The sequence below is a fragment of the Pelecanus crispus genome, chromosome 6 (genome assembly GCF_030463565.1).
Source record: "Pelecanus crispus isolate bPelCri1 chromosome 6, bPelCri1.pri, whole genome shotgun sequence".
Classification (NCBI taxonomy): domain Eukaryota; kingdom Metazoa; phylum Chordata; class Aves; order Pelecaniformes; family Pelecanidae; genus Pelecanus; species Pelecanus crispus.
The window spans coordinates 35,964,426-35,987,518 of NC_134648.1; the positions used below are offsets into that span (position 1 = coordinate 35,964,426).

Sequence of the window (23,093 nt, forward strand, 5' to 3'; positions counted from 1 at the left end):
AACTGCTATCTCACCTGTTTTTAGAAAAAAGGTGAATGATGTTTTAAACTTGCACCCCAGAAACATATGGATACAGGGAAAAAAAGAAATTGCCATACACTTAATACAGTGCTATCCTTCTATCAGACAGTCCTGCTCCCTCATCATTACATGTTACCAGGCCCATTTGTTCTTTAAAGGTAGGGTTCAGTCCTTGGAAAGCTATATTCCTGGCTCACAGGAAAGAACTGAAACAAATAAAGAACCTCTCTGAACAAAGGCTTCCCGTTTCTGAAATGGGAAATCTTTCTTTCCCAAAGTTTCACTACATTAGTGCCTTAGGACAGAGCAGGAAATTGCCTGCCTTTTTTTATAATAACCAGAAACATCTCTGCAACTCAGAAGATGATTCAAGATAGAAAAGTAGCTTGTCTTCTGCCCTATACTGAATCAAAACATGTCTAGACCAACTCTTGCAAGCCACCTCAGTTTAAACTAATAACAATTGTTTCTTGTTCCTGTAGCCTTTTTAAATTACTGGTATCAAATAAAGCAGCTCAAATTCCCAAAATGCCATCTAAGAATACCCTGGGTATAGTATCCGAAGGCTTGGGAAACACCAGATGGACCTCCAGATTATGATTACGTAGAGGTATCAAATGGAAGCAAAAACATACAATAAAACTTTTTTGTTTCTTTTGTTTTCCTACATTGCGTATCACCAGAGGTGTAAGTGTATTTAGTCATTAGTAAATGTAAATATGTCGTTGGTCTGGTACAGCCTGTTTAAAGGTGAGAAATGGGCAATCAGAAGAAAGAGAACTATTCACATACCTTAACATGTTCATAGTGCTTTATGGGATCAGTGATTCTCAATCACTGGAACCTGAGAAACAGCGATACTCACTTTTCTTAATGCCATGGCTGCATATCAGAGTGTATCCTCTGACAAAAAGTGACAGGCACTGACTAGTTTTATTCAGTCTGCTAAGCTGATGCAGCAATGAGGAGCCAGGCTGCATAACAACAGAGAGCAACTCAACGAAGTTGATGATCTATGAATGTCTATCAAAAAGTAAGGACATTAAAGGAAGGTTTATTGGGATAAATGGGGAAAAGAAGGGAAGAGCTGAACTTCCCTTTTTGCTGTGGTCTGAAAGTACATGATTTAGGACACGGCCGCAAGGAACCCTAGATCCTTGCCATCATGGTAGTAATATCCAGCTTTTCAGTACACTACCTCATATCCTAGAGAATCTGAGGATTATTTAAGACCATGGGGCATTAGCATTAAAATGATCACAAAAATAGAGAACAAATATTAATTTCCTGTATTTTTATTGATGTCAAGCCATTTGCTAAAGAAGAACCATTTATTAGAGCATGTTATTAATGATAGATGGGTATGTTTCTCCTGGAGAAACCTATCCCATAGGAGCAATGTTGCCAGAACCATTCTATTTTCCCTTGAAGGAAAACGGAGCCTTGATTAATAATCACACGGCACATTCTTAGATCCATGGGAATATGCAACAACGAATTTAGTATAATCCAAGACAAAACAGTGACTACAGCAGAAGGCTGCCCTTGTCAGCCAGACTGTTCAAATGCGTGGGTTTTTCATTAGGTATAAACAGCACCATTTTCAACAATAGTTGCTGTTATCTACATTCAGCCTGCTTAAAATACTAATTGCAAAGGCAAAACAATCAATGCTCTGGTCTTACCTTGAAGAACCAAGCCTGATTTCTCAATGGTGTAGAAAAAAGCAGAGAATGGAGCAACAGGGGATTTAGCAACCAGGAGCTGCAAAACAAACAAGTAATATATAAGTACACATCTTTATAACGTACTGATCAGAGCTCAGATCTGTAGAATAATCTCACTGGATTTAAATTCCAGAAGTAGTAAAGCATACTGCAGAAATAACAAGGTAGTTATTGACCTAGCCCTGTCACTTCTAAGTAGTTGAGGTCTTCTCATACGCATGTATAGATCATGCTGTAATTTTAAAAGGATTCACAGGTCCTAAAAAACCACTGTCATGAAAGCATCAAGTTTTGTTTGTCTTATTGGCATCCTGTTAAGCTTAATCATTCCTGCTGGTTCAGGTAGTTGTGCTCAGATAGGAGACAATTTTGAGCAAAACGGCAACTGCTGTTGCGTAACGCAAATTTAATTGCCGTTAGCCGTTCCACATGCGCCCAATCAGCTTCTCGAAGAACTCCACCTGCCATCTTCCTCCTGCCCCTGAAGCAGCATGGTCCACCCATGGGTCACCACTCTGGGGACAGTAACATGCCATTGCAATTTTCTGGATGTTTTCTTTTGCAAAGCGGGTAATAACTGAGTCAAGCTTTATTCAAGGATCCTGTCCTTGGAGTTTCAAAATAGGAACTGGAATTCCCTTGGGGTGTAGAGTGCAATTGAATTTAGCTCGGCATTCGGGTGTGCTGGCCCTCCATGATCGGGCCAGAAATATCCCAAGCTCCCTGGCTCCACTACAGAGGAACCGTCCTCTGTGGAAGATGAGCTGCAGCCGAGCTCTGGAGACAAAGAAATGGGCTTGTTGGTGTCATGGTTTAACCCCAGCTGGCAACTAAGCACCACACAGCCACTTGCTCACTCCTCTGCCATGGGATGGGGGAGAGAATCAGAAAAGTAAAGGTGAGAACGCTTGTGGGTTGAGATAAGAACAGTTTCATAATTGAAATTAAATATATTATTACTATTAATAATTATAATATTCTCATGAAAAGGAAAATAACAAAAAAAGAGAGAAAAGAACCCAAGAAAGACAAGTGATGCAAATGAAAAATAATTGCTCACCACCAACCAACCAATGCCCAGCAAGTCCCTGAGCATTGGCCCCACCCTGGCCAACTCACCCCCAGTTTACATACTGAGCATGATGCCATATGGTATGGAATAGCCTTTTGGCCAGTTGGGGTCAGCTGTCCTGGCTGTGCCCCTCCCAGCTTCTTGGGCATCTCCAGCCTCCTCGCTGGCAGGCCAGTATGAGAAGCTGAGAAGTCCTTGACTTAGTGTAAGCACTGCTCAGCAACAATTAAAACATCAGTGTGCTATCAACATTATTCTCAACCTAAATCCAAAACACAGCACCATACCAGCTACTAGGAGGAAAATTAACTCTATCCCAGCCGAAACCAGGACAGTTGGCAGGGTAGGGGACGTGGGACCCGCAGTGGCAAATTCATACAAATGTGCCAGGCTTTATTGCTTGGCTGTTTGATTTTTGCTCATTGCCGAGGACTGCTCCCTCACAGCTTGCCTCAAAATAACCCCCACTCTGTCACCTACGTGAAAGTGACATTTTAATGATAAATGTAGTAAGTTCTGCCCAGAGTGTGATCAGCACAAACACTGACCTAATGGTGCCCATGTGGGCCCTGCAGAAGACACTGACAGCAGCGGCTGAAGCAGAGCGCGTGCTGCTGCTCTGCCTCTGGCACAGAGCTGCTGAACAAAGCTGAAACACCTTTCTCTGCTCACCTCTTCAACAGCTAGAAAAGGCCGGGAACTGGAAACCAGCCCTCCCGACGGCGGCCCTGCACCCTGGAAGAGCCTTCCCCCCCGCTTTCCTGGCCCCCGAGGGCACGGTTTGGGCAGGCGGCTCCCCCTCAGCCTGCGCTGATCCTCTGCAGGGATGTGCTGCAAGCAGAGCAATATCGCAGAGCCTGAGCCATGACTGCTCCGGACACAGAGCAGGCCTGCCGACTTCTTTTCCTTCAATGCACTGATTTCATCTAACGCGTTCGTGAGGCCCACCTAGCAGTGTGCTGTGGAACCATCACACACCTTGGTGCCTAAATTTCCAAAGCCCTGTCAGATACTACACCCTCTCAGCCCCAGATAGGCAGCCCTCTCTCAGATACATCCAAATACAGATTTCTTAGAACTACAGACAGTAACTATCTTAGAGGTGTGGGGCACCAACAGATCCTGCTGGTTCCAAATGGAGTAAAAACCCCCATTATTTCCAAAGGTCATGTCCTAATTCTGCCAAACATTCAAACACTTGTAAGGGTCACTGCACATGGATTTCAGTTGGCAGTGCCTAGTGATCAGCAGGGAAAGAGTGAGCAGGTTTTATAAAAGCCGAGAGACTACAGGAAAACAAGGAAGTTCACGCTCACCAAAACTGCTGCCATTTCACTGAAAAGTCAGGCAGTATTGAATCACTTCATAGATATACAGGACTGGGACATTTATTCCTAAGCGTCAGATTAACAATATCAAGCATCAGAAGCTTGAGCTCTGCGGTGTCCTTTTGTAACCAGAGGATTTGGCAGCAAATTCTGCTGCAGAATCAAGGCTCATGTGACTTTTCTGTAGCACTTTCCCTGCTAAGGGTGTCTGTATATTAGGTAGGTTTCATTTGTATTTGTAGGTAGTCTGCAGACAGGACCATGCATAGATGTCTTGCAACTCTTCCTCATCTGATTCTGATACAGGCTGAAGAAAGAAAGTCCTCATATCTGGTTCTTCAAACATAAACCATTATTACCTACAGCCAGCTAACATTTTTATGGTTTTCAGAATTTAAACGAAACATAGTCTCCCTTTTTCTTCAGACAGTAAAAAATCAAGGCAGGCACATAAAGACCACAAATACAGCTGGAGAATATCAGATCAGTCCAAATGTCAATGTTTTCCCTTCAGTCATATGAAGCTGGCAAAACCACCCCAGGATGCGATACAACCTTTGTGAACTACTCCAAGTAGGAAAACTGCTGTGCTAGCACTTTCCCCTCTTCCACGTTAATTACCGTTCTCTCTGGAATGAAATTCTGGAGAAAGGAGGGGCAGGTCACATCCCACGTCCCTGACGCACCTTGACAAAACCCGAATTCCCTTACCCATCATTATCGCCAGAGCCAGCACTTCCCACTGACGCGGCAGGAGGGGGGCTCTGCCAGGAGGAAAGCAGAGTGCCTCTTGCTGCTTCCACGCTCCCTCAGCCCTGAGAAGATGAGGGAGAGGATGGCGTGGAAAAACTGTGCAAATGCTCAGCTACAAAGTCTCCCACAACAGCTGGGCGTTTAATCGGAAAGGCCCGAAGTGAAACAGTTACAAATCTGATGTCTAAGGTCAAATCTTTGGCATTCTGTGCGCATAAATACTAACCTATATATGCATGTGCACTGAACGCAGTTGTACGTGCAAATGGATAGACATTCAAATAACCCTATGTACATTCTGTTACTGCATTTTTATGCAGTTACAATACGTATATAACTAAGTATAGCAATGAAAAAATATAATAAATCACATCCTTTCAGCAGGACTTTACAGGGCCCCTCTGAAAGGCTGCTGCTGCACAGTTACATCTGAGGCTCAGAATTAGCTTCCTTTTTAGTGAAACAGGAACAGCTCATAATATTCAAAGGTATTGCTTTATTCTGAATGTTTGCTTACAGAGAAAAATAACCTTTAAAGTATGACTGCATATTTCACAACCAGATAAAGTACACAGAATTATTTTTTATAACACCAAACTCTACATTAATTGAAAAAAAGTAAACATGTATTTAGATTTTTGTCTCAACCAAAGCGCAAAAACTGTAAATGTCACTGCAAACCATCCTCAGGATGGAATAGCCAACACAGAGTAGGTTCTTATGCACACACAAGGACCTTAGAAAACATAGAAGGAAATACAGATCAAGAAAAGAAAATGATGTTTTGGAGGCCAAGAAGTGGAAGTATAAATCAAGGACTACCAAAATGAATCAAAGATGAAATCCAGGCCTCACCAGAAATTTTTTCTTATTGACATTTCAGTGCAGTCAAAGTTGTACCAAAAGGACTACACATTTTGAGATGAGTAAACAGTAATGGTGAATAATAGTCTAAAGAAGTTAACAGGCATTCAGATTACAAAAATGGTTTTTTAAGTGGTGAAATGAATAGAAAATAGACATAGAAAAATGATGAAATGGTACTGAGTCTTTCTAATTCATCCTATCCATGATGCTTCTGGAATGCTATCCATGAGCTTCTGGAATGGAATATAAAATGCAGATGCAGTTATTATTATGCTGCTGTCCTACTAAAGTACAAATGATAGAGATGGATGAGAGAAGTAAAACTCAAAGTTTTGCAAAGTCCTAGCTTTACAAAATGGTCAAATCTTAGTTTCCTTTCTTTCCTTTCTAGCACCACATTTCCCTGCCAGGAGGTTTGTAATAATTATTTATTATTTGACAACAACGTAGAATAAACATTAAACAACTGAAAAATTATTTCTGCCATGAGGCACGTTAAGAACACAAAGGTACTATGGAAGAGGAAATATATCACCTTGATGAAAAGTTAATAGAAACTGGATAGATGCCATTAGATTAGATAAAGGAAGATAAATGGGAGACAGGCAGAGCAGTTGAGAAACAAAAGGCTTAGAGAGAATTGATGATGACAGCAGAAAAATTGTACATTAAAGTTTGTTTTTTAATTAGGGAAAGCATTTTTATTAATGCAGTTTATTGTTTATAAGCTTCATGGAAGAGATGAATCACAGAAATTGATTGCAGAAGCCCAGCAGAAAATACTAATTATTGGGACAACATCCCCTGTCAATAGCAAAGAAAGTGATGAATTGGAAAATGTATTGGATGGACTTTCAGAAGTAGTCTGATAACCAGAAATCAAGCCAGTGTCCTGCCAAAAAAAAAGTAAAGAAGATGAAGGATACATATCAAATTAGTTATCAAAATGCCAGGATGATAAACTACCAAGCACTGAAATAAGATGATGATTTTGACTGAGCTATGAGCTCTCACATGGTAAAAAAAAATAATCTATGATTTCATAATGTAAAACTAACGATTTTAACAAAAGTCATGGACTAAGATATTTCAATGAAATATTTGAGGGAAATATTTCATTAAAAAAAAAGCTCTGTGTGTATATATATAAAAAAGCTGTATTAACATTTAATACATAATTTCTGTTTAGACTGGAAAGACATCCAGTTTCTTCCCCATTTTTTTACTGAGACTATTACAAGAAATTCTTAGCAATGACTGAGGAACACGAAACCATTTGAAGCTTCTTTTAAAGTATGTCAGCTTCTTCTTATCAGTGAACAGATTCTTCTCTTTTTATTTTGTTCTCTGTTAATTTTTTCCTTAGATTTCCTTTTCTGCTAGATTTACCTTATCTCATCTTTTGTACTGACAAAACATGTATACGTGCACTGAGGACCGAATGAATAACAAAAACACATTTACAGCCAACACATATTTTGGAATTCAGATCTACTGAGGAATTACCAAATACGTGAGCTCTGTGAAAGGAGTCTGGCTCGCTCTCCGCTCGCTGCCCTTACTGAAACAACGCTGGCTTGCTGGGATTTTTTGCTAATTCATAGTGTTGTCTTATTGTAGCAAACAATCGTTGCTAATGGTGCGTTTCAGGAGAGCTCTTCAGTTACACCACGTTAGCTCGGACGAGCGTAGCTGAGACTTGAGAAGGAAACCTACACATCGACAGTGTCATTCAACAGGGAAAAGACTATCTCTCAAGGTTCAGTTAGACTCATGTACTAATAAAATCAGTGCTAAGCTAAACAAATCTTTCCCCTAATTGTGCCAAATGTCTGGGTGAACAATCTTCATGCCAGAGTTTCCCTTCTTATTGTAGATTAGAAGGGTTGTTTTTTCAGCTGCAACAGAGCCCAGGAAAAAGCCAGTAAAGAAAACAACAAAGTTGATTTTGCATCAGATATCCCAGCAGACCTCATAACTGTTTTTTCTGCCCTCCCTTCTGGTTCTTCTTGGGCCCTATGTGCAGGAATTTGATATATTCTAGAAACGAAAGCAGCAGTCCTTATTCTACAGATCATTTACTTTTGAGGAGGAGCTGTGACCCAGTTCCCAGGGCCAGCTCTCATTCCCGGTCCCACAGGTCATGCTGCCCCCAGCCCACCAGAAAGGTGCCCAAGGAGAGAACCAAGAGTTCCCTAACAGGCACTAACGCCACAGTGGCATCAAGGCTTCACACAGCAGTATATCAGTTGTTCCTTGCTCCCTCTTCATGTAGAAGTGTCCTTCAGGGCAACGGGATGGCTTTTTGCAAGGTAGGAGACAAAATGGTGGTGTTTTCTGCCAAGCCTCACCAAACACTAGCGCTCATTAGACCTTGGAGTTCTCTGAGGCTTCAGTCTCACAACAAGTTCTGATTTACCTTGGGAGATAAGTGCTCCATGTTGCAGAAACAAAAAGTGACCCTAATACATTTCCAGTGTTCTGGTGAAAAAAAATGTAGTTTAGGTATCCTGCAATCATTTATTAAGCTCACAGGATATACCCATAAACAATTTACTGATCTCCCACCGCAAATGATTCTTGGGAAAACAACATTTTGCTTGTATATCTTACTTAATCTGCAGATTTTAAAAAGGCTTTACAAGAAGTGGGGAAAAAATATTCCCATTATGCATCTGGGTAAATTGAAGTTCAGAAATTAAATACATTCCTAAAGATTGTATAGCTGATATCAGTACCAAAATCTGAATAAGACGTTACCAAATCACATTGCCTTCACAAGCAAATCACTGTAAAGTCTGTTTGACTTTATCAGGGCCTTGTGTTTTCTTACGGAAATTATTATCCCCTGCTTTGTATCTTCCTCCAAATCCCGTTTCAAGGGAAAGCTCTCCATGCACAGATTTTCCCCTTTCAAGCAGAAGAAAGCTCAGCACCCCAGCAGTATTGTCTGCACCTGGATGCTTCTTGTCAGTAGAAAAGGCTACAGGCTGTGCAATGATTGGAAATAAAGAGGAAAAAGGGACAGGTTGAGGGAAAAGAGATATAGGCAGTCCAGCCTTTCTAATCATCTAGACCTCAGACATATATTCTCCCTGGTAAAAACAAACTTGGTGGACTGATACAGGGAAAGGTTAAGATGTCCTGAGCACTAGAGAGCAAACAGTGAGAGATGGGGCTACAAACATGCCCCAGTACTGGGAGTAGATGTGGAGTCCCTACCACTTTTGTACATGTAAAAAAAAAAAAAAAAAACCAAACCCAAAACCCAATTTGAATTAAAACGATTTCTTAGGAAACTATCATTTCATTTGTGCCATGCACAGCACCTGAGAGATGCGGTTCCCTGAAGTCCAGTTGTTTGAAAAGGTTTTCATCAAGGCCAGGTTAATGGGCCACAACTCAATAAAACTCTTTATAGAGCAATTTAAATGGATTGTATCTCTCCTTCCCCCACAAGAAAATCCTGTCCAGAGGAAACTGTTTAGGAACGAGTTTCCTCTCTACTATTTTATAGAAAAGCAACAATGGCAGCTAGAGACACTTTATGAGAGGCATTGCATAAATCCAAACCAATTAGTGCAGAAAAGTAGGCAGCAGAGTCTGTGTGTACAGCCTAAAAATGTCCATTAGCAGACATCTGGAAACAACAGCAAAATTAACAGACTCAAAAGGCAGCTGACCATCCTGCTGTTGCCTCACCCCCAAAATGTAGCCGCACATCTGTTTATTTTCTTTTAGTGCAATGCATACAAATTCCATATATCAAAAAACGTTGCTAAGACTGCAAAGCCAAGAAGTTCCTGTCTCTCATCTTAAGAAAAAGCGAGGGAGGGAGCAATACAGATGCATTTAAGACAGTTTTGCAGGGGAAATGACGACAGTGGACACTGATTTAAGTAAGAAAATTAGTGAACGGAAAGCCTTCAAAAGCCCAAGGGAAAACATGAGATGGATTCAACATGGGATAAAGAATTCAAAGAAATCTCAATCCTGAAATATCAGCATGACATTTATATTAACAAATGTAAACTACTATCAAAGAGATCGAAACCTTCTCAGCCAAATTCTGACAGTTTACCTTTGATTTTAAGAGTCAGTGCTAGTGGGAAGCAGAGATTCTGAAACATTTAAAACAAATCTCCAGAAATCATGAACCTATGCGATACTAGCCACATTTCAGGTAAATCACTTCTTGCCTATTTGTTTTATCCTCGCATTAACTTTTAGGGTATGGTCCTATGTTCTTTTGGGTAAGCCCAGGCAGATCACTCACCTTTCTTCACTGTGCTCCACTCTGACCTCAGAAGTGGTTAATTAATATTCATTGATTTTACATCGCTGTATTTCTTATGTGAAATTATTTAGGCTGCTTATATCTCTAAGCTCTGACTTACATTTATGCTAATCATATGCTCCTAATTTAACTACCAATAATTTTATTATTTATGCTACAGATTCATCTGCTACATGACCTTATGCTACATGACCTTAAAGATAGGAGATGGTGGTCTTGCCCACGGTGACACAGAAATGTATGATAACTTGAGAATAAAAGTGAGGACATAAGGCTGCTGATTACTTATCCAGTGTCAAGACTAGAAGTGCAAGTGAGATAAAAGCATTTTGTACTATGTTTGACTTGCCTTTTCTGAATCAGCTGTTCCATCCCAGGCAGGCCTTGTTTGGTGGTGTTCTGGCTGTACCCTTTATTATCATAAGAAGCCTTAACAGTGGTTAGTGACTGCACTAGCTTTGTGCAACCACAAATTCTTCCCCAAGTAGAGGCCCATTGAGTTGCTTAGGTAGCAGTGAGGTGGACAGACGGTTGAAAAGCTGACCTAAAGAGACCACATGCAAGGAAGCTGAGAAAAGCTGAGATTCTGCTTTGCAACACCAGACACAACAGGACATTCAGGAAGCAGTACCAGTGTCCGAGCTCCAAACTTTCAATGTCTTAATGATGGCAGTAGACACTCTAAATGGCTATGGACAAAACAGGACTTTTTACAACAGAAAAAAAAAGACCTCTCAGAGCAGTTTGTTAGTGCAGTTCTTCCTATAGTAATGAATAACAGTCACAGGCAATGACTCCAATAAAAACAAACCATCATTGCACGCACATGTGGCTAGGCTTACTCCCGGAGGAGACATTCAATACTTACAAAGGAAAGAAATGGAAGGAAAACAAACAAAAGGAGGAGATAGAAATGAAAACCAAGAATCTTTTAAGAATAGAGGAGAAACAGGGGAGTGGACAAGTCCAGGAAAGAGGACACTCTCTGAATCTCAAGCCCTGCTATACCTAGCTGGCTTCAGATCTTGCTTCTAAAGAGCAATACATATATAAAGGAATTTTTCATAGTGCATAATGCCACGACCTGGGAATCGGGATTCATGAGTTTTCTTCCTAACTTTGCCACTGTTTTACTGAGAAATTATATGAAAATCCTGTAGCATTCTTCTGCTTCAGTCCAAAATCAGGCATGGAGGTAGACATCTGTAGCAACTTCACTGTATTAATTTTCTGCCAGGTAGGCACAGCTCCAGAGATACCCTGCTTTCCCCTGCCCAGAGGGTACAGCAGAAGGATCAATAAGCAACAGCTCTGCTATCTGTTTTCTCAAATATTCAGTGGGGTCAATTCCTTCCCCTCTCATAAAACCAGAACAAAGGCACGTGATTTGGCTGTGCCTATCCAGGCAGTTGCTAGCAACAGATGACCAGTCTGCAAATTGTTCCAGTCCTTGTGGTGTACCAAACATTGGATTTCAAGTGAGAGAGCTCAGCATGTAATATGTACTGCCATTCGGACATGGTTTTAGCTTCGGGCACCATAATGAGGAGCTCTGAATATCCTTGGACTGAGTAAACATAATTTCAATGGAAGGAAACCATCAAAACCTCAAATGAGTATCAAAGACAATCACAGACAACAAAAGCAAAACTTTCCAAGGTGAACTGCCCTGATGTGTTCAGAGCAACAACTGTCTTGAATGCAATAGGCCAAATCTAACAAAATGGTTCTCTTGCTGAGCTGTCCTCTCCCAGAGCAGACCCCTGAACATTCTAACCCAGAGTGCCTTCTCCTGCCTAATGTACTTAATAATAACTTCAGTGGCAGGGAACTGCATGGCCCAGGCACACATTGGGTGATTTCAAGTTTTAATCGGAAAAGAAAATGCAATCCCAGATATTTATCCAAAATTGTGTCTGAACTGCAACAACCTGGCCAGGGAACTACACAAAAACAGGCTGCCTCCAGTATACTTCCACTTAAGCCAGACTTCTGCTGCAAGTTCCCCAGCGTGAAATATGGGGTATGCAGGGCCAGTCGGCTCCCTTCTGCTCCTGTAACACCAGACCCTGTGAAATTCCTCTTCCCAGAAGTGCTTTCTGTCCCCCTGCCACGTGCCTTATTCCCTACTTTGTAAACTGAATTTTGTCGTCTTTTCTGTTTCCGAGTCTCTCCTAATTTTCCCAGTGGAGACTCCTCTAGAGGCCAGGAAACTTCACAAGAGCTTGGCCATGATGATTTCCTATGCTATAATACTTTTGAGGCCCAAAGCCCTGGTAATTGTCCAATGTGAAGGGTAATTCAGGAGAAAATGCTTGTAGCTTTTACTAAGCAGGAAAGCGGCCAGCCAGCCAGCATGTCCTGGTTACCACAATGAAACAGTACTGAGAAAAGGGATCAGGGCATGGTGCTGTGGCTGGATAAAATAGTCGGGCAGCATAAACACAGCCTCCTAGGGGAATTCTCCTGTGTGGCAGCCTGTGGTCACTCGTCAGACTTATGGCACACTGGTACTAAGAACAGAAAATAACGTTTATGTAGCTTTTCAGAGCCTTCCATACTGTTCTGTTTGACTTTGGTTCTGGAAATAAGAAAAGGGCTGAAGGATACAATTCTTATTTATGACACATATTGGAACAGTGCCTTATCCCTAGGAGCACGCATCCCGAATTGGGAAGGACTCCTAAGGGAGTACCAGTACAATAGCACCAGAGCAGTTCTTCTCAGAATACTTCTCAGAATGCTTCCACCCAGCCTGCCAGACTGGCCTGGAAGAGACAGGACTAGCAGGGAGGACACCACGGAAGCCCAGCAGCCGCACACTTTCTCTTCCACACAACCACATGCTCAGACAGAGATGCTGCTGGCTCCTCTACCCACACGTCTGCAGAGGTCAGGATTCAAACATCATCCATCCCTCATCGCTGCATGGAGTAGATCAGCTCGGTGTACTTCACCAGAACAACATAAGGAATATATATTCCTAAGTATGTAATCAGCATATGCATTGCCATCGTTGCTTTTATTATTCTTCAGAACTCTATGAACCTTCTTTATGATAGTTTTAGCAAGATATTTATCTTCTACAGATAAAAAAGTATCCGCTGCAAATTCATCCCTGATGCCTGTTTCTAATGTGTCTCAAATCTTTATGTAGCCAATACTCATTCCTTCTTTCACTTTCTTTTGGCTTTCTAAATGATGAAAAAGCTCAACATTATTGTTTATAAATTAAAAGAAAATTTGTAAAAGAGCATCACAAGTGTACTGTCCCCATCCTGCATTCATTGTTTTTGGACATCAGTGAAAACAACAGTGTCCTTTATACTTCCTTGAGGTAAAGGCATAATCCTAAATTCCCAGACTTGGGCCAAAAAGATTTGGATTCAACCAAGTCCTAGGCCACAGCATAAATATTTTTCACCCACACTACTGGCTGCAAAATGCTTTTGACATGAAACAATGAAAACCTTTTCCAACTTTTTTTGTGTGTTCACTTTGTTCTATTCCTAAAAGTAAAGTCCCTGGAGACAAGCTAATACAACACTGCTAAATTCACATGCGAGAGACAGCAATATTATTTTACGTAAAGCCTCAGTAGAATATATTTTAGAGTCCACTGGGCATCACATAACAAGGACAAGAAAAGAGAATGCTAACAGATCTGTGAGCTAATACACACAGATGCAATGCATGTGCTTTTGGAGTACTGTCATGCTTTATGGGTGTTGAGAAAAGGTGACAGATTTAATTTAAAATTTAATTTCAAACTTTCTACAAGACTCAGATTTTCTCTAGCAAGAACCTTATTGGGAGAGATTTTATCAAGGAAGTGGAAAACAATGTGTTCAAAGAAAGCTTAACAGCCTTATAAACATCATCTGTGTTGCTGAATGTGCAACCATTGAATAGCAGAGTCCTAGAAAAACTTTTCCCTAACAAACATTATATGTTTCAGGAGACTTCATTTACATTTCAAGAGGGTAGTGGATGCCCACCAATCCCCACCAGGTAAAGGCAAATATGCTTGCTCCTGTGCATGGCACAGATGCGCTAAAGGCTGGACAGCCCTTTAGGACCTGAAACATTGCTTTATAACCCATCAGATCTGAAATTTTTTATTACAACATGCCCCAAATAAAAATCAGTAGGTTAATAAACCTTTTTATGTTGGAGAAGAAACAGAAGCAAAGATCAGACATAATGATAATTCTTTTCACAAAATTACTGGGAGTAGCATTTAGATATTCTCTTAGATACTCTCTGAGATACGGCTCTTAGATACTCTCTTGCGTGGGGATTATGCTTAAGAAATTCAGATTAGTCTATGTGCATTAGTGATCTTAACTACGTGTGAACTTTTGAAAAGTTATTTTGTTACGTTCAAAAGACAAAAACATAGCCATAGCAAAGAAAATGCATAACTGTAGGAAAAAAATCAATGAAAAAAATCTCTCAACCTCTTCTTTCCTGCAACAACACCCAAATGGCAACCTTTATTACATTTCTTACACAAAGTCGTTTTTTTCTATATTTAATATCAATTAATTTAGATGAGTAAGAAACTCCTTGAATTTTTTCATGCCAATTTACACTTTTATATTCCCTTTTCAGCCTGCTCAGTTATTTAAAATGAAGACTGAGATGGCCATTATAAGATCACAAGCGAGAATTAAGACAAAATGTACAAAAAAAGTAGTTTCCTCTTGTTTTTGTATGAGATGTACCACATCCAGCTGGAAACATCAACAGAAGTTAAGAGGGGATTAGGTGACTTTCCATCTGTAGCTTGAGATGACTATGGGTACAGAGTTTTATATTACTATTAGATAGATAAATAAATAGTGACAATAAGAGAAAGAACTTCACTGACATACAGTGAAGAACAAACATGCAATTTGGACCAGAAACATCAATTTGCTGAATAAAAAGGCAGTGCTGGCTCAGGCCTGATAAGGCTTTATTGGCTCAGACTCCAAGCCAAACGTCCTGGACCACTGTCAGCTCTGTATAAGGCCAACTCAGGTGTCTTTGCAACCTAAACTCTATAGCTTCCAGTTCAGTGCTGTGGAGCATGTAAATACCCTGAACTGCAGAGACACCTGCACAGCCAAATTAAGTCAAATGGCAGAAAAAGCCACGGTTGATTTTTCACTCAGGACTAGTGCAAGAACTTCTGCCAGAGACTCAGGGCTCACTCGTAGGAAATGACTGATAAGGGAGACCATGAACCATCACTGTGACACAAATGTGAAAGGCCCCTGCAAACCCAAGATAAATCAAATGAGCTCTTTCCAGTGGAGAACAACCTCAGCAGTGCCTCACGCACTTCAATGCAACCTAGGTCTGTCACTTTTTCTGATGAGACAGGGACATTTATTGACAAGTGACTTGGTTAGTTATTTCCAATTTAGTGTTGCTCCAATATGATACCCAAGGAAGAAGCCATTCATTAACCGGGTTGCACTTTACACTACTTCCTACCAGTATCTGAAAAGTTGAAGTTATCCATCAATCACTAGCCTGTCAGAAACACTGAACTTCAATATGGATTGAGGAATTTACTGTTTTCTGTTAATATGTATCCAGAGGACATACCTCTCCCTATTCAAAGTACAGCTAAGTACTACATGTGAGAGCTGTAAGCAGGGTGGCTCAGATAGCTGTTTATATTGCCTTTTACGTTTTAGTCACAAGTATCTTCCAATGTTTCCACAATGTGGGTATAATACACTACCATCTCCTGGACACATCCTTCCATTCCTGATTGAGCAGATGTCCTAAAATCCCTTTTTCCAACAGTTACAACAACCAGACCATGGGAAGGTAATATTGTGAAAATTATATATTTTATTATCTTTTATTATCTTCTTGACGCAATATGATGGGTAGATGTGATAAAGTTGGCCAGGCAGCTTCCAACGGGTCACCAACACTGGAGACCATCAAAAGGCCCTCTGTTTTAAGGTGCAGTCCATCTCAGGCAGTGCTATGCCAAAATTGTTTTTATTCCTTAAAGTGGGTCAGTAGTCTGTATTCAGTTTCTAAGCAGTTAAGAGGGTTTCTTCTTTTTCAGCCTGTTTTTAGATCACAGCTAAGGGCACTGATACCATAGACAGGAATTACAGAGATCAAAGATCAAAAAGTCTGTGTAGAGCAAAGCCCTCTAGATTAATTGATCCTGCCCAGGGTAGATATACTGATAAGGTTGAACTGAAGAAAACACACTGTTTTCTGTACAGCAGATTTTGAACGCCGCTCACTGGCTGTCATTCTCCTGTGTTGTCAATCAGTTCAATGACATTAGATTGATTAAACAAGCAAAAATTCAAGTTCAAAGTATCATATCCTAGATATACAAACTCCTGAGATGATTCTCCCTTAATAGGTTTAGAACATCATAAAAGTTGTAATGCTTGAAGATGGGGATCGTGTCTGATCGCTATCTTTTCATAGAAGAAGCGATGCATTTTGCCCACTGAAGTCAATATGTCAAAGTGTGTCTGGTTTTAAAACTTTATCTGAGGTTTATTCGTTTACCAGTGACAGCTCAAGTTTGTTGCTATGTCAATAAATATATTCTACCTAGCACAGACCTTACCTGGGAAGAAAGTAAGTAGAGAGAGAAGAAAGAAGAAGAAAGTAGCTTGAACACAAGTCCAGGCCATATACAGTATTCCAGAGATGTCCCTAGTGTCTTTCCATAATGGTACAAACACTTTTCTCTTTCCATTGAAAATACCTGATCTATTCTAGGGTAGCACAGGCTGTTTTCATGATTGCATTACACTGTTGAATTAGTTTCTCTGTGATAAACTAAACCACTCCAGAATTAGCTTCACTTTGAGCTTGTATGCCCCTTAGGTAAAGAAGAAACTAATTTGTAATGCCCAATACTATTTCACAGATTATTTCTATTAGCAATCTTATATTCCACTATATTTTCACTACTTAAGGTTGTCCAGTTCCTTCATAATGATATTCTGATCTTTTTCACTATTGAGAATGTCTCCAAGCTTTAAGTGTACTATATTCCAAGACAGACTTAGCAGAACTTTTCTGAATAATAAATACTTAAATTTGAGTTAGACAGTTTAGTTTGCTTGTTTTCAATTACAAAGAAAAAAGGAAGAAAAAAAAAAAAAAAAAGAGGATCTGGTACAAGACAGGAGGCAGGGGGATTTGCCAAGGCATTCCAAGGATAAACAACTGGTCATTGCCAGTCTGATGTTAGGAGCAATGACACTTCAGATATTGATGACAGAATCTGCCCTACGTTAATTCCGCTCTGTTTTGAGGGGAAAACTCACACTGAAGCCCAATCCAAATCAGAAGAGTGATTCTGTATAAACAGGATGGAAACTTGTGTTCATTCCCTCTCTGCAAAGGGGCTTAAGCTTACAAACAGAACATTCTTCAAACAATTCAGACCAGAACCTGAAAGTCATATCTGGTTCTTTCTCTCTCCCATTTTTATGCTGTTTTAGTAAAGCGTAAATACAGTGTTTGTAAAGGGTGTTGGATTAACAGCATCACAGACTGAAGTTCTCTGTTTATATTCAGAACAGATTTTGTTATCGTAATCTTACCCCTCCTATCCTGACCTCTAAAGTGGCTCCCAACAAAGAACAGGAGACATAGCTCCAATTTCTGAGAATTTGCTATCTGATTAACATGAAGGTGCACAATCATCAACTAGACCAAGACAAAAGGCCATTTTCCCAGTTATGGAACTGAGGAAATATGTAAAAATTAAAACAATAAAGTCACTGTGACTAAGTAGGTCTCACCAAGGTAACAATTCTATTTTCTGTGGTACGTTTGGAAGAGGAAAAAAAAAATATGGGATTGATAATAACAGAAATGAAGATGTTGCATTAACCAATATGTAAGATAAGAGTCTGGACAAGCATTTTAATTGTCTAAAAATTTAGGTGCCAGCTACTCGCTTTGTTGGGAACTGCAAGTTCCCAACCGTTTTGACATTCATCAGTTTTGATGTCTGCAAAGAGGAGAGACACAGGAATGCAAGGCGACTTCCTTGCTCACTGCAGGGGGGGTGGGCTAGGTGATCTCTAAAGGTCCCTTCCAACCCAAAGCATTCTATGATTCTATGATTCCAGAGCTGATGCTTAGAAAAATCAGCAATGGTACCAACAGAAACCGGAAACAAGGAAGCAGAGTTTTGCCATAAAGCTCAAGCAACAGTCTCAGTTTCATTAGCCTTTCATTAATGGTGAACATTGATGAAGAAAAGTTTATGGCATGCTAAGGAGAGAGATTCAGGAGAGAAGCCAGTGACCACAGTTAAAACCAGTTCAGCGGGTGAGTTAACCTACAGAGAAAACTGGAGCGGGGAGCAGAAGGAGTACCTTCACAGCTGAGCAACTACATACTACAAGGAGGTACAAAGGCTTCTTGAGTGCCTGAAACAGAGGCAGTAAATGTTGAGCAAGATCAAGTTTAGTGGCACATAGGTGGCAGTGAAGAGATTCCAGCTCTGCTCCCAGCTGCAAAGGATTTACTCTGGCCAGTTATTTATGACTCAGTTTCCTCGGTTATGAGCACCTGGCATGGGCAGTGCAGAGATCAGTCAGCAAATGCTTGCATATTAATTCGAAAATATAACATACTGTGAGATGGTTAACTCGTAACCAGTGTAGGTTAGCAGCAACCAAAGAGCAGTCTCCTCTGAGAGCTGACTAGCCTATCAGTCAAAGATATCTAACAAAGTACCCACCTCTGCCACCAGCCTCGGTAGGAAGACTCAGTAGAGCTTAACGACTGAGTTTGCCTCTCTGCCTCAGAGATGTTCCTGCTCCTCTGTTTAGGATGCTTTGAACTACAGATCTACGAGTTTGAAGTTTGCACAGCTGCTGCTATATTTTGTCAATCTGACATTAGAATAATCTTCATTAAGAAAACCTGCAATGCTTATTGAAAAAAGGACAGACAAAAAGATGAACTATTTAAAGGTTTTCTTCTGTTCTTTCCCATTTCTTCTAGGGTCCTTTCATTACTATTTAGATTCTTAGACAACAAATTGATTAGTGTTATATAAGCACCTGAGTAAATGAATTCTTCTTCAAGAATGATGGAAACATTTTTCCCTATATAAAAGTGTCCTGTTAAGAGGAGAGGGCCATAAATCCAGTCCTATTTAATGTAGACAGGGCTACGGTGATGTTTATATTGTATGACCACCCCCCTGCAAGTCCATTAAGAAGGAAGCTTACTGCAAACAGAGACATGAACAAACATACAAGTCAGGAAAGTAAGTGACCTAGTGATGTGTGAACTCCAAATACTTGTTAACGAGCATTCTCTATTTTTATGGCATCCTTTCATTTGGCACTTTTGCTGGATTAAGTCAGTATCACACTGTGTCGATAATCATCTGTTTATGCTACAGTTGTGCATTGTGTCCAGTTTCATCCCGTTCACATGCAACCCAAGTTCATATTGCTGCTTATGCTTGTATATGATCTATGCATAAGCAAAAGAGTTCTGTAATAAGGGTTATCAGTCTAGAGCCTTTTTAATCAGAAAAAAAACATAAGCATCTTTCTTATGTATTTTAGATGATGTGGTTTGTACACTGCATGGAAATTTGAGGCCATAACAACCTGTCATTGTGTTTTGATTCAAATACTCAAACAGATAGGAGAGGTGAGGCAGAAGTCTCTGAAATACACTGTGGATCCTAGAAAAAACATTTCTTTAAATGGAAGGGTTTCCAGAATTCAAATACGTGCTCCTGCAGTCTATCCACAGCTATGTCTTCAAAAGCAGCATACTCCATAATGGAGAATCATAAAAAATTAATCTCATCTGAAAAAAATCTACTTTCCTGCAAAATTTCCTAGCCCTTGTATGACTCTATACCATCATACTTATCTGAAAAAAAGAAAAAAAAAAATCCTCTCTTTGTGTTTTCACAGAGCTGATTTTCCATATGATAAGCACATTATATAATAAGATGGCTTAGAACAGATACACACTTTACACCATTTCCATTTTGAAACAACCCAATAGCCACATCCCTTTTCTATCATTGCTTACTGGACCTCATTATCCACTGCCATCTGCAGATTTTCTCACGTCTAAACACTTGAAAAAAGAGTACTGTACTATGTACATAATCTGTATTACTGTACAATGCACATGATTCATGTAGCACATAGAGACAGGTTTTCCTGACACGGATCGCAGCTGCTGAATGGCCCTTCGTTTGTCTTAATACTTCTGCTAAAAACCTACACACTTCCTTCTGTACTTGTTTAGGGTACTGGGACTTCTTTTTCTGAGTCTCCCCAAATTCTAGCTCAGCAGAAGACAATGTAAAGAGCAATACTTCTTGCCTCACACATAACGATAGGCAACCTTCACACATCTTCAGTCACCTCCTTTGGCCAAACACTGATTTCACTGCCCAGTTCTCTATCGGCTCTTTCTTGCCCCACCATGTCAAAGACTGAACTAGCTTCTCCTCTGCTCCCACTGAAGTAGGTGAAAAGCTTTCTGTCTGCATTTCTCAACACTAGTGGCCACCTCCATCCTCCTCATCTGACTCCAAAACTGTGTTTAAGACTATTAAAAATACCTTTTTTTTCACTGCATTTTCTTCTTCTCCATTTGCTTTAGTAGGTAGCTATAACCGCTATAGAATTAACAGAACAGACCAACGCTGACTGTATTTTGTTTGTATTAGACCTTATTCTTCCCATCTTAGAGTGATTTCAGTACATATTCTGTCTGATTACATTTCATTGCCTCTTCTTTCTCCCCAGTAAATATTTCCATCTCACCAAAGTAATTAGAACCCTTTATAGTATGAGGCTACAATCTTCTGTTATGTTTCAACACATGAAAGTTGGATGCCATTTCCAAACTTCATTACTGTACTTGCTATCCTCCAGATTATTAAGGCAAAATTTAGAAAGTGTTAACCCGGACAGTAGTCTTTGGTGTATGTTTCTCCTCAACAGCGTACTTGCTTTGTTTGAAATTGCTTTATTTTCTGTGGTTTGCTTCCCTTTTTTATGGATGAAAACCTACCTGGTGTTATCTTTAAGATGGGACAGCTATCCAAAAGCTACAGAGTCCACATAACAACTACCTTCAGTGTTTTACAGAGAGAGATAAATCTGGTCTCACTTATGCTCTGAAACCATCATGACTGCAACAAGTTACATTATTTCTATTTTTAATATATTTTCTCAATGACTGGTAGAGTTACAGCCAAACGTCTGTACAATTTGAAAGAACTGCTTCACTAAAATTAGAACAAATTTAAGGTAAAGAATCATAGCAGATGGCCTTAGCAAGTCACGTAAATGTAAAATTTCATCCCTGCTCCCCTCGGCTCTCTCCCAGCCTTTCCCCACGCCAGCAAGTACTATGGTTACTTCACCATCGCAATTTTGGAATGCTTATTCAGGGCTTATTCATATGATAGTACAAAACAGGTGGTCAGTAACCAAGGACACAACAGAAGTTATGTCTGGCATTATCTGAATGAGAGAAGGGGTTTTTGTTTTGTTCTGTTTTGTTTAAGAATGAGTCACCGTATACTTACACATCTGAAACACTTTACCTGAAGCAGGAAAATATCTGCACAACAGCTCACCTGGCACGGCTTGAAAGCTCCAGCCCATATCTCAATCCCAAATGCTCTTTCTTGAAAATACCACAGGAAAACACTGATTTGTTTTAAAATAACACTTCTATGTGCACTTTCCATCTGGAAATTTCAAAACACGTTACAGACATTAACACAATACTATGAGTCTCACAAATCCCTTGAAAACTATAAAATAAACCAGGCCCATAGAAGTTGCCGTATCAGATCTGGTCAGTGTCTCAGTTAATCCAGCACCCTGTGTCCAACAGACAAGAATAAAATGTTAAATATAGCATGTCAACATATTAAACCCTACCACGCTGTCCCCCAAAGACAGCTGAGCACACATGAAAACAGTAACCTTGGAGCCTGGTAACTCCAGTTCAGGAAAGAAGGATAATTATACACATAGGGGTAACTGAGGAGTCTGACAGTTTCTAGTGCAGCCCCATTGGTTTTGGCCCAAACTCAAAAGGGTCTGCAGGTTTATGTATGGATTTCAGGAAAACAAATGTCATGGTTAACTACTTACAAGAGTGCTTAGGGAGAACCAAGTATCACTATCCACAAAGATAATAGCAAATTCCCTTCATGAACTCATTTGTGCAAAACAATTAACTTTTCCCGCATTTCTCCCAAGCTCTTACGCCACTGTGCCACTGCGGAAGTCGTGCAGCTCAGTCCCACCTCAGCAGTTAAAAGACTCCTACACTGTAGTCCATGCTTGTGGGTTTTGGTGGCATAATGAATTTAAATGCAGACTGGAAACATCCCTTCTGCACTCCCCCAGCAGTGTTACTTCTGTCCTGGAGGAAACCAAAAACAGAACACTGGCTTCTAGAAGGGGGCAAAAGAGGAAAGTTCATCTGTTTGTTCAGAAACCTGTTCCTATCCAAGTAATAAAGCAAACCTAATTGATTTTAAGGCAGGCAGGATGTCCCAGAAATTTCATTACTTTGCTGAATTGGCTGCTGTGTTATTAATGTTCACCAGACATATGGAGGGTGGGGTGGAAAAAGGGATAGTTGGCTGAAAAAATGTCTGCTGGACAAACAAAATGAAGGAATCTTTTACTTAATATATACAAAAAATCCTGTGTAGGAATTCTATGCTTAATTGCCCTAGGTTTGTTGCATACTCGTTGTGCCACCTGCTGCCCTGGCATTCCCCAGAGTTTCAGGAACAGGGACTGTGTCCCCAAGCTTTCCCAGAAACGAATACTGCATGACTAAGAACAAGTATCCAGCAGCCCAGTGGCCTGGCCTTGCCTGGATATAGCATGGCTCTGGAAAACTGCTTGCTTGAATCCTCCTTAACGATTACATTATCACTTCACCTTCTGAAGAATACCACCCTTGGGCGTCATGGCCCAGTGCACCTCAAGAGGTACTTTCTCTCTTGATGG

General features: G+C 40.3%; 1 protein-coding gene across 1 annotated transcript in view; it reads right to left on the reverse strand.

The window, feature by feature from the left end:
* The window catches only part of RAD51B (RAD51 paralog B), a 417,974-nt gene that overhangs the window by 136,311 nt on the left and 258,570 nt on the right, over positions 1-23,093 (reverse strand). The window contains exon 9 of the mRNA XM_075712657.1: positions 1,707-1,785. Coding sequence (XP_075568772.1) covers positions 1,707-1,785 — 79 coding nt within the window. The remainder of the gene's footprint in view (positions 1-1,706; positions 1,786-23,093) is intronic.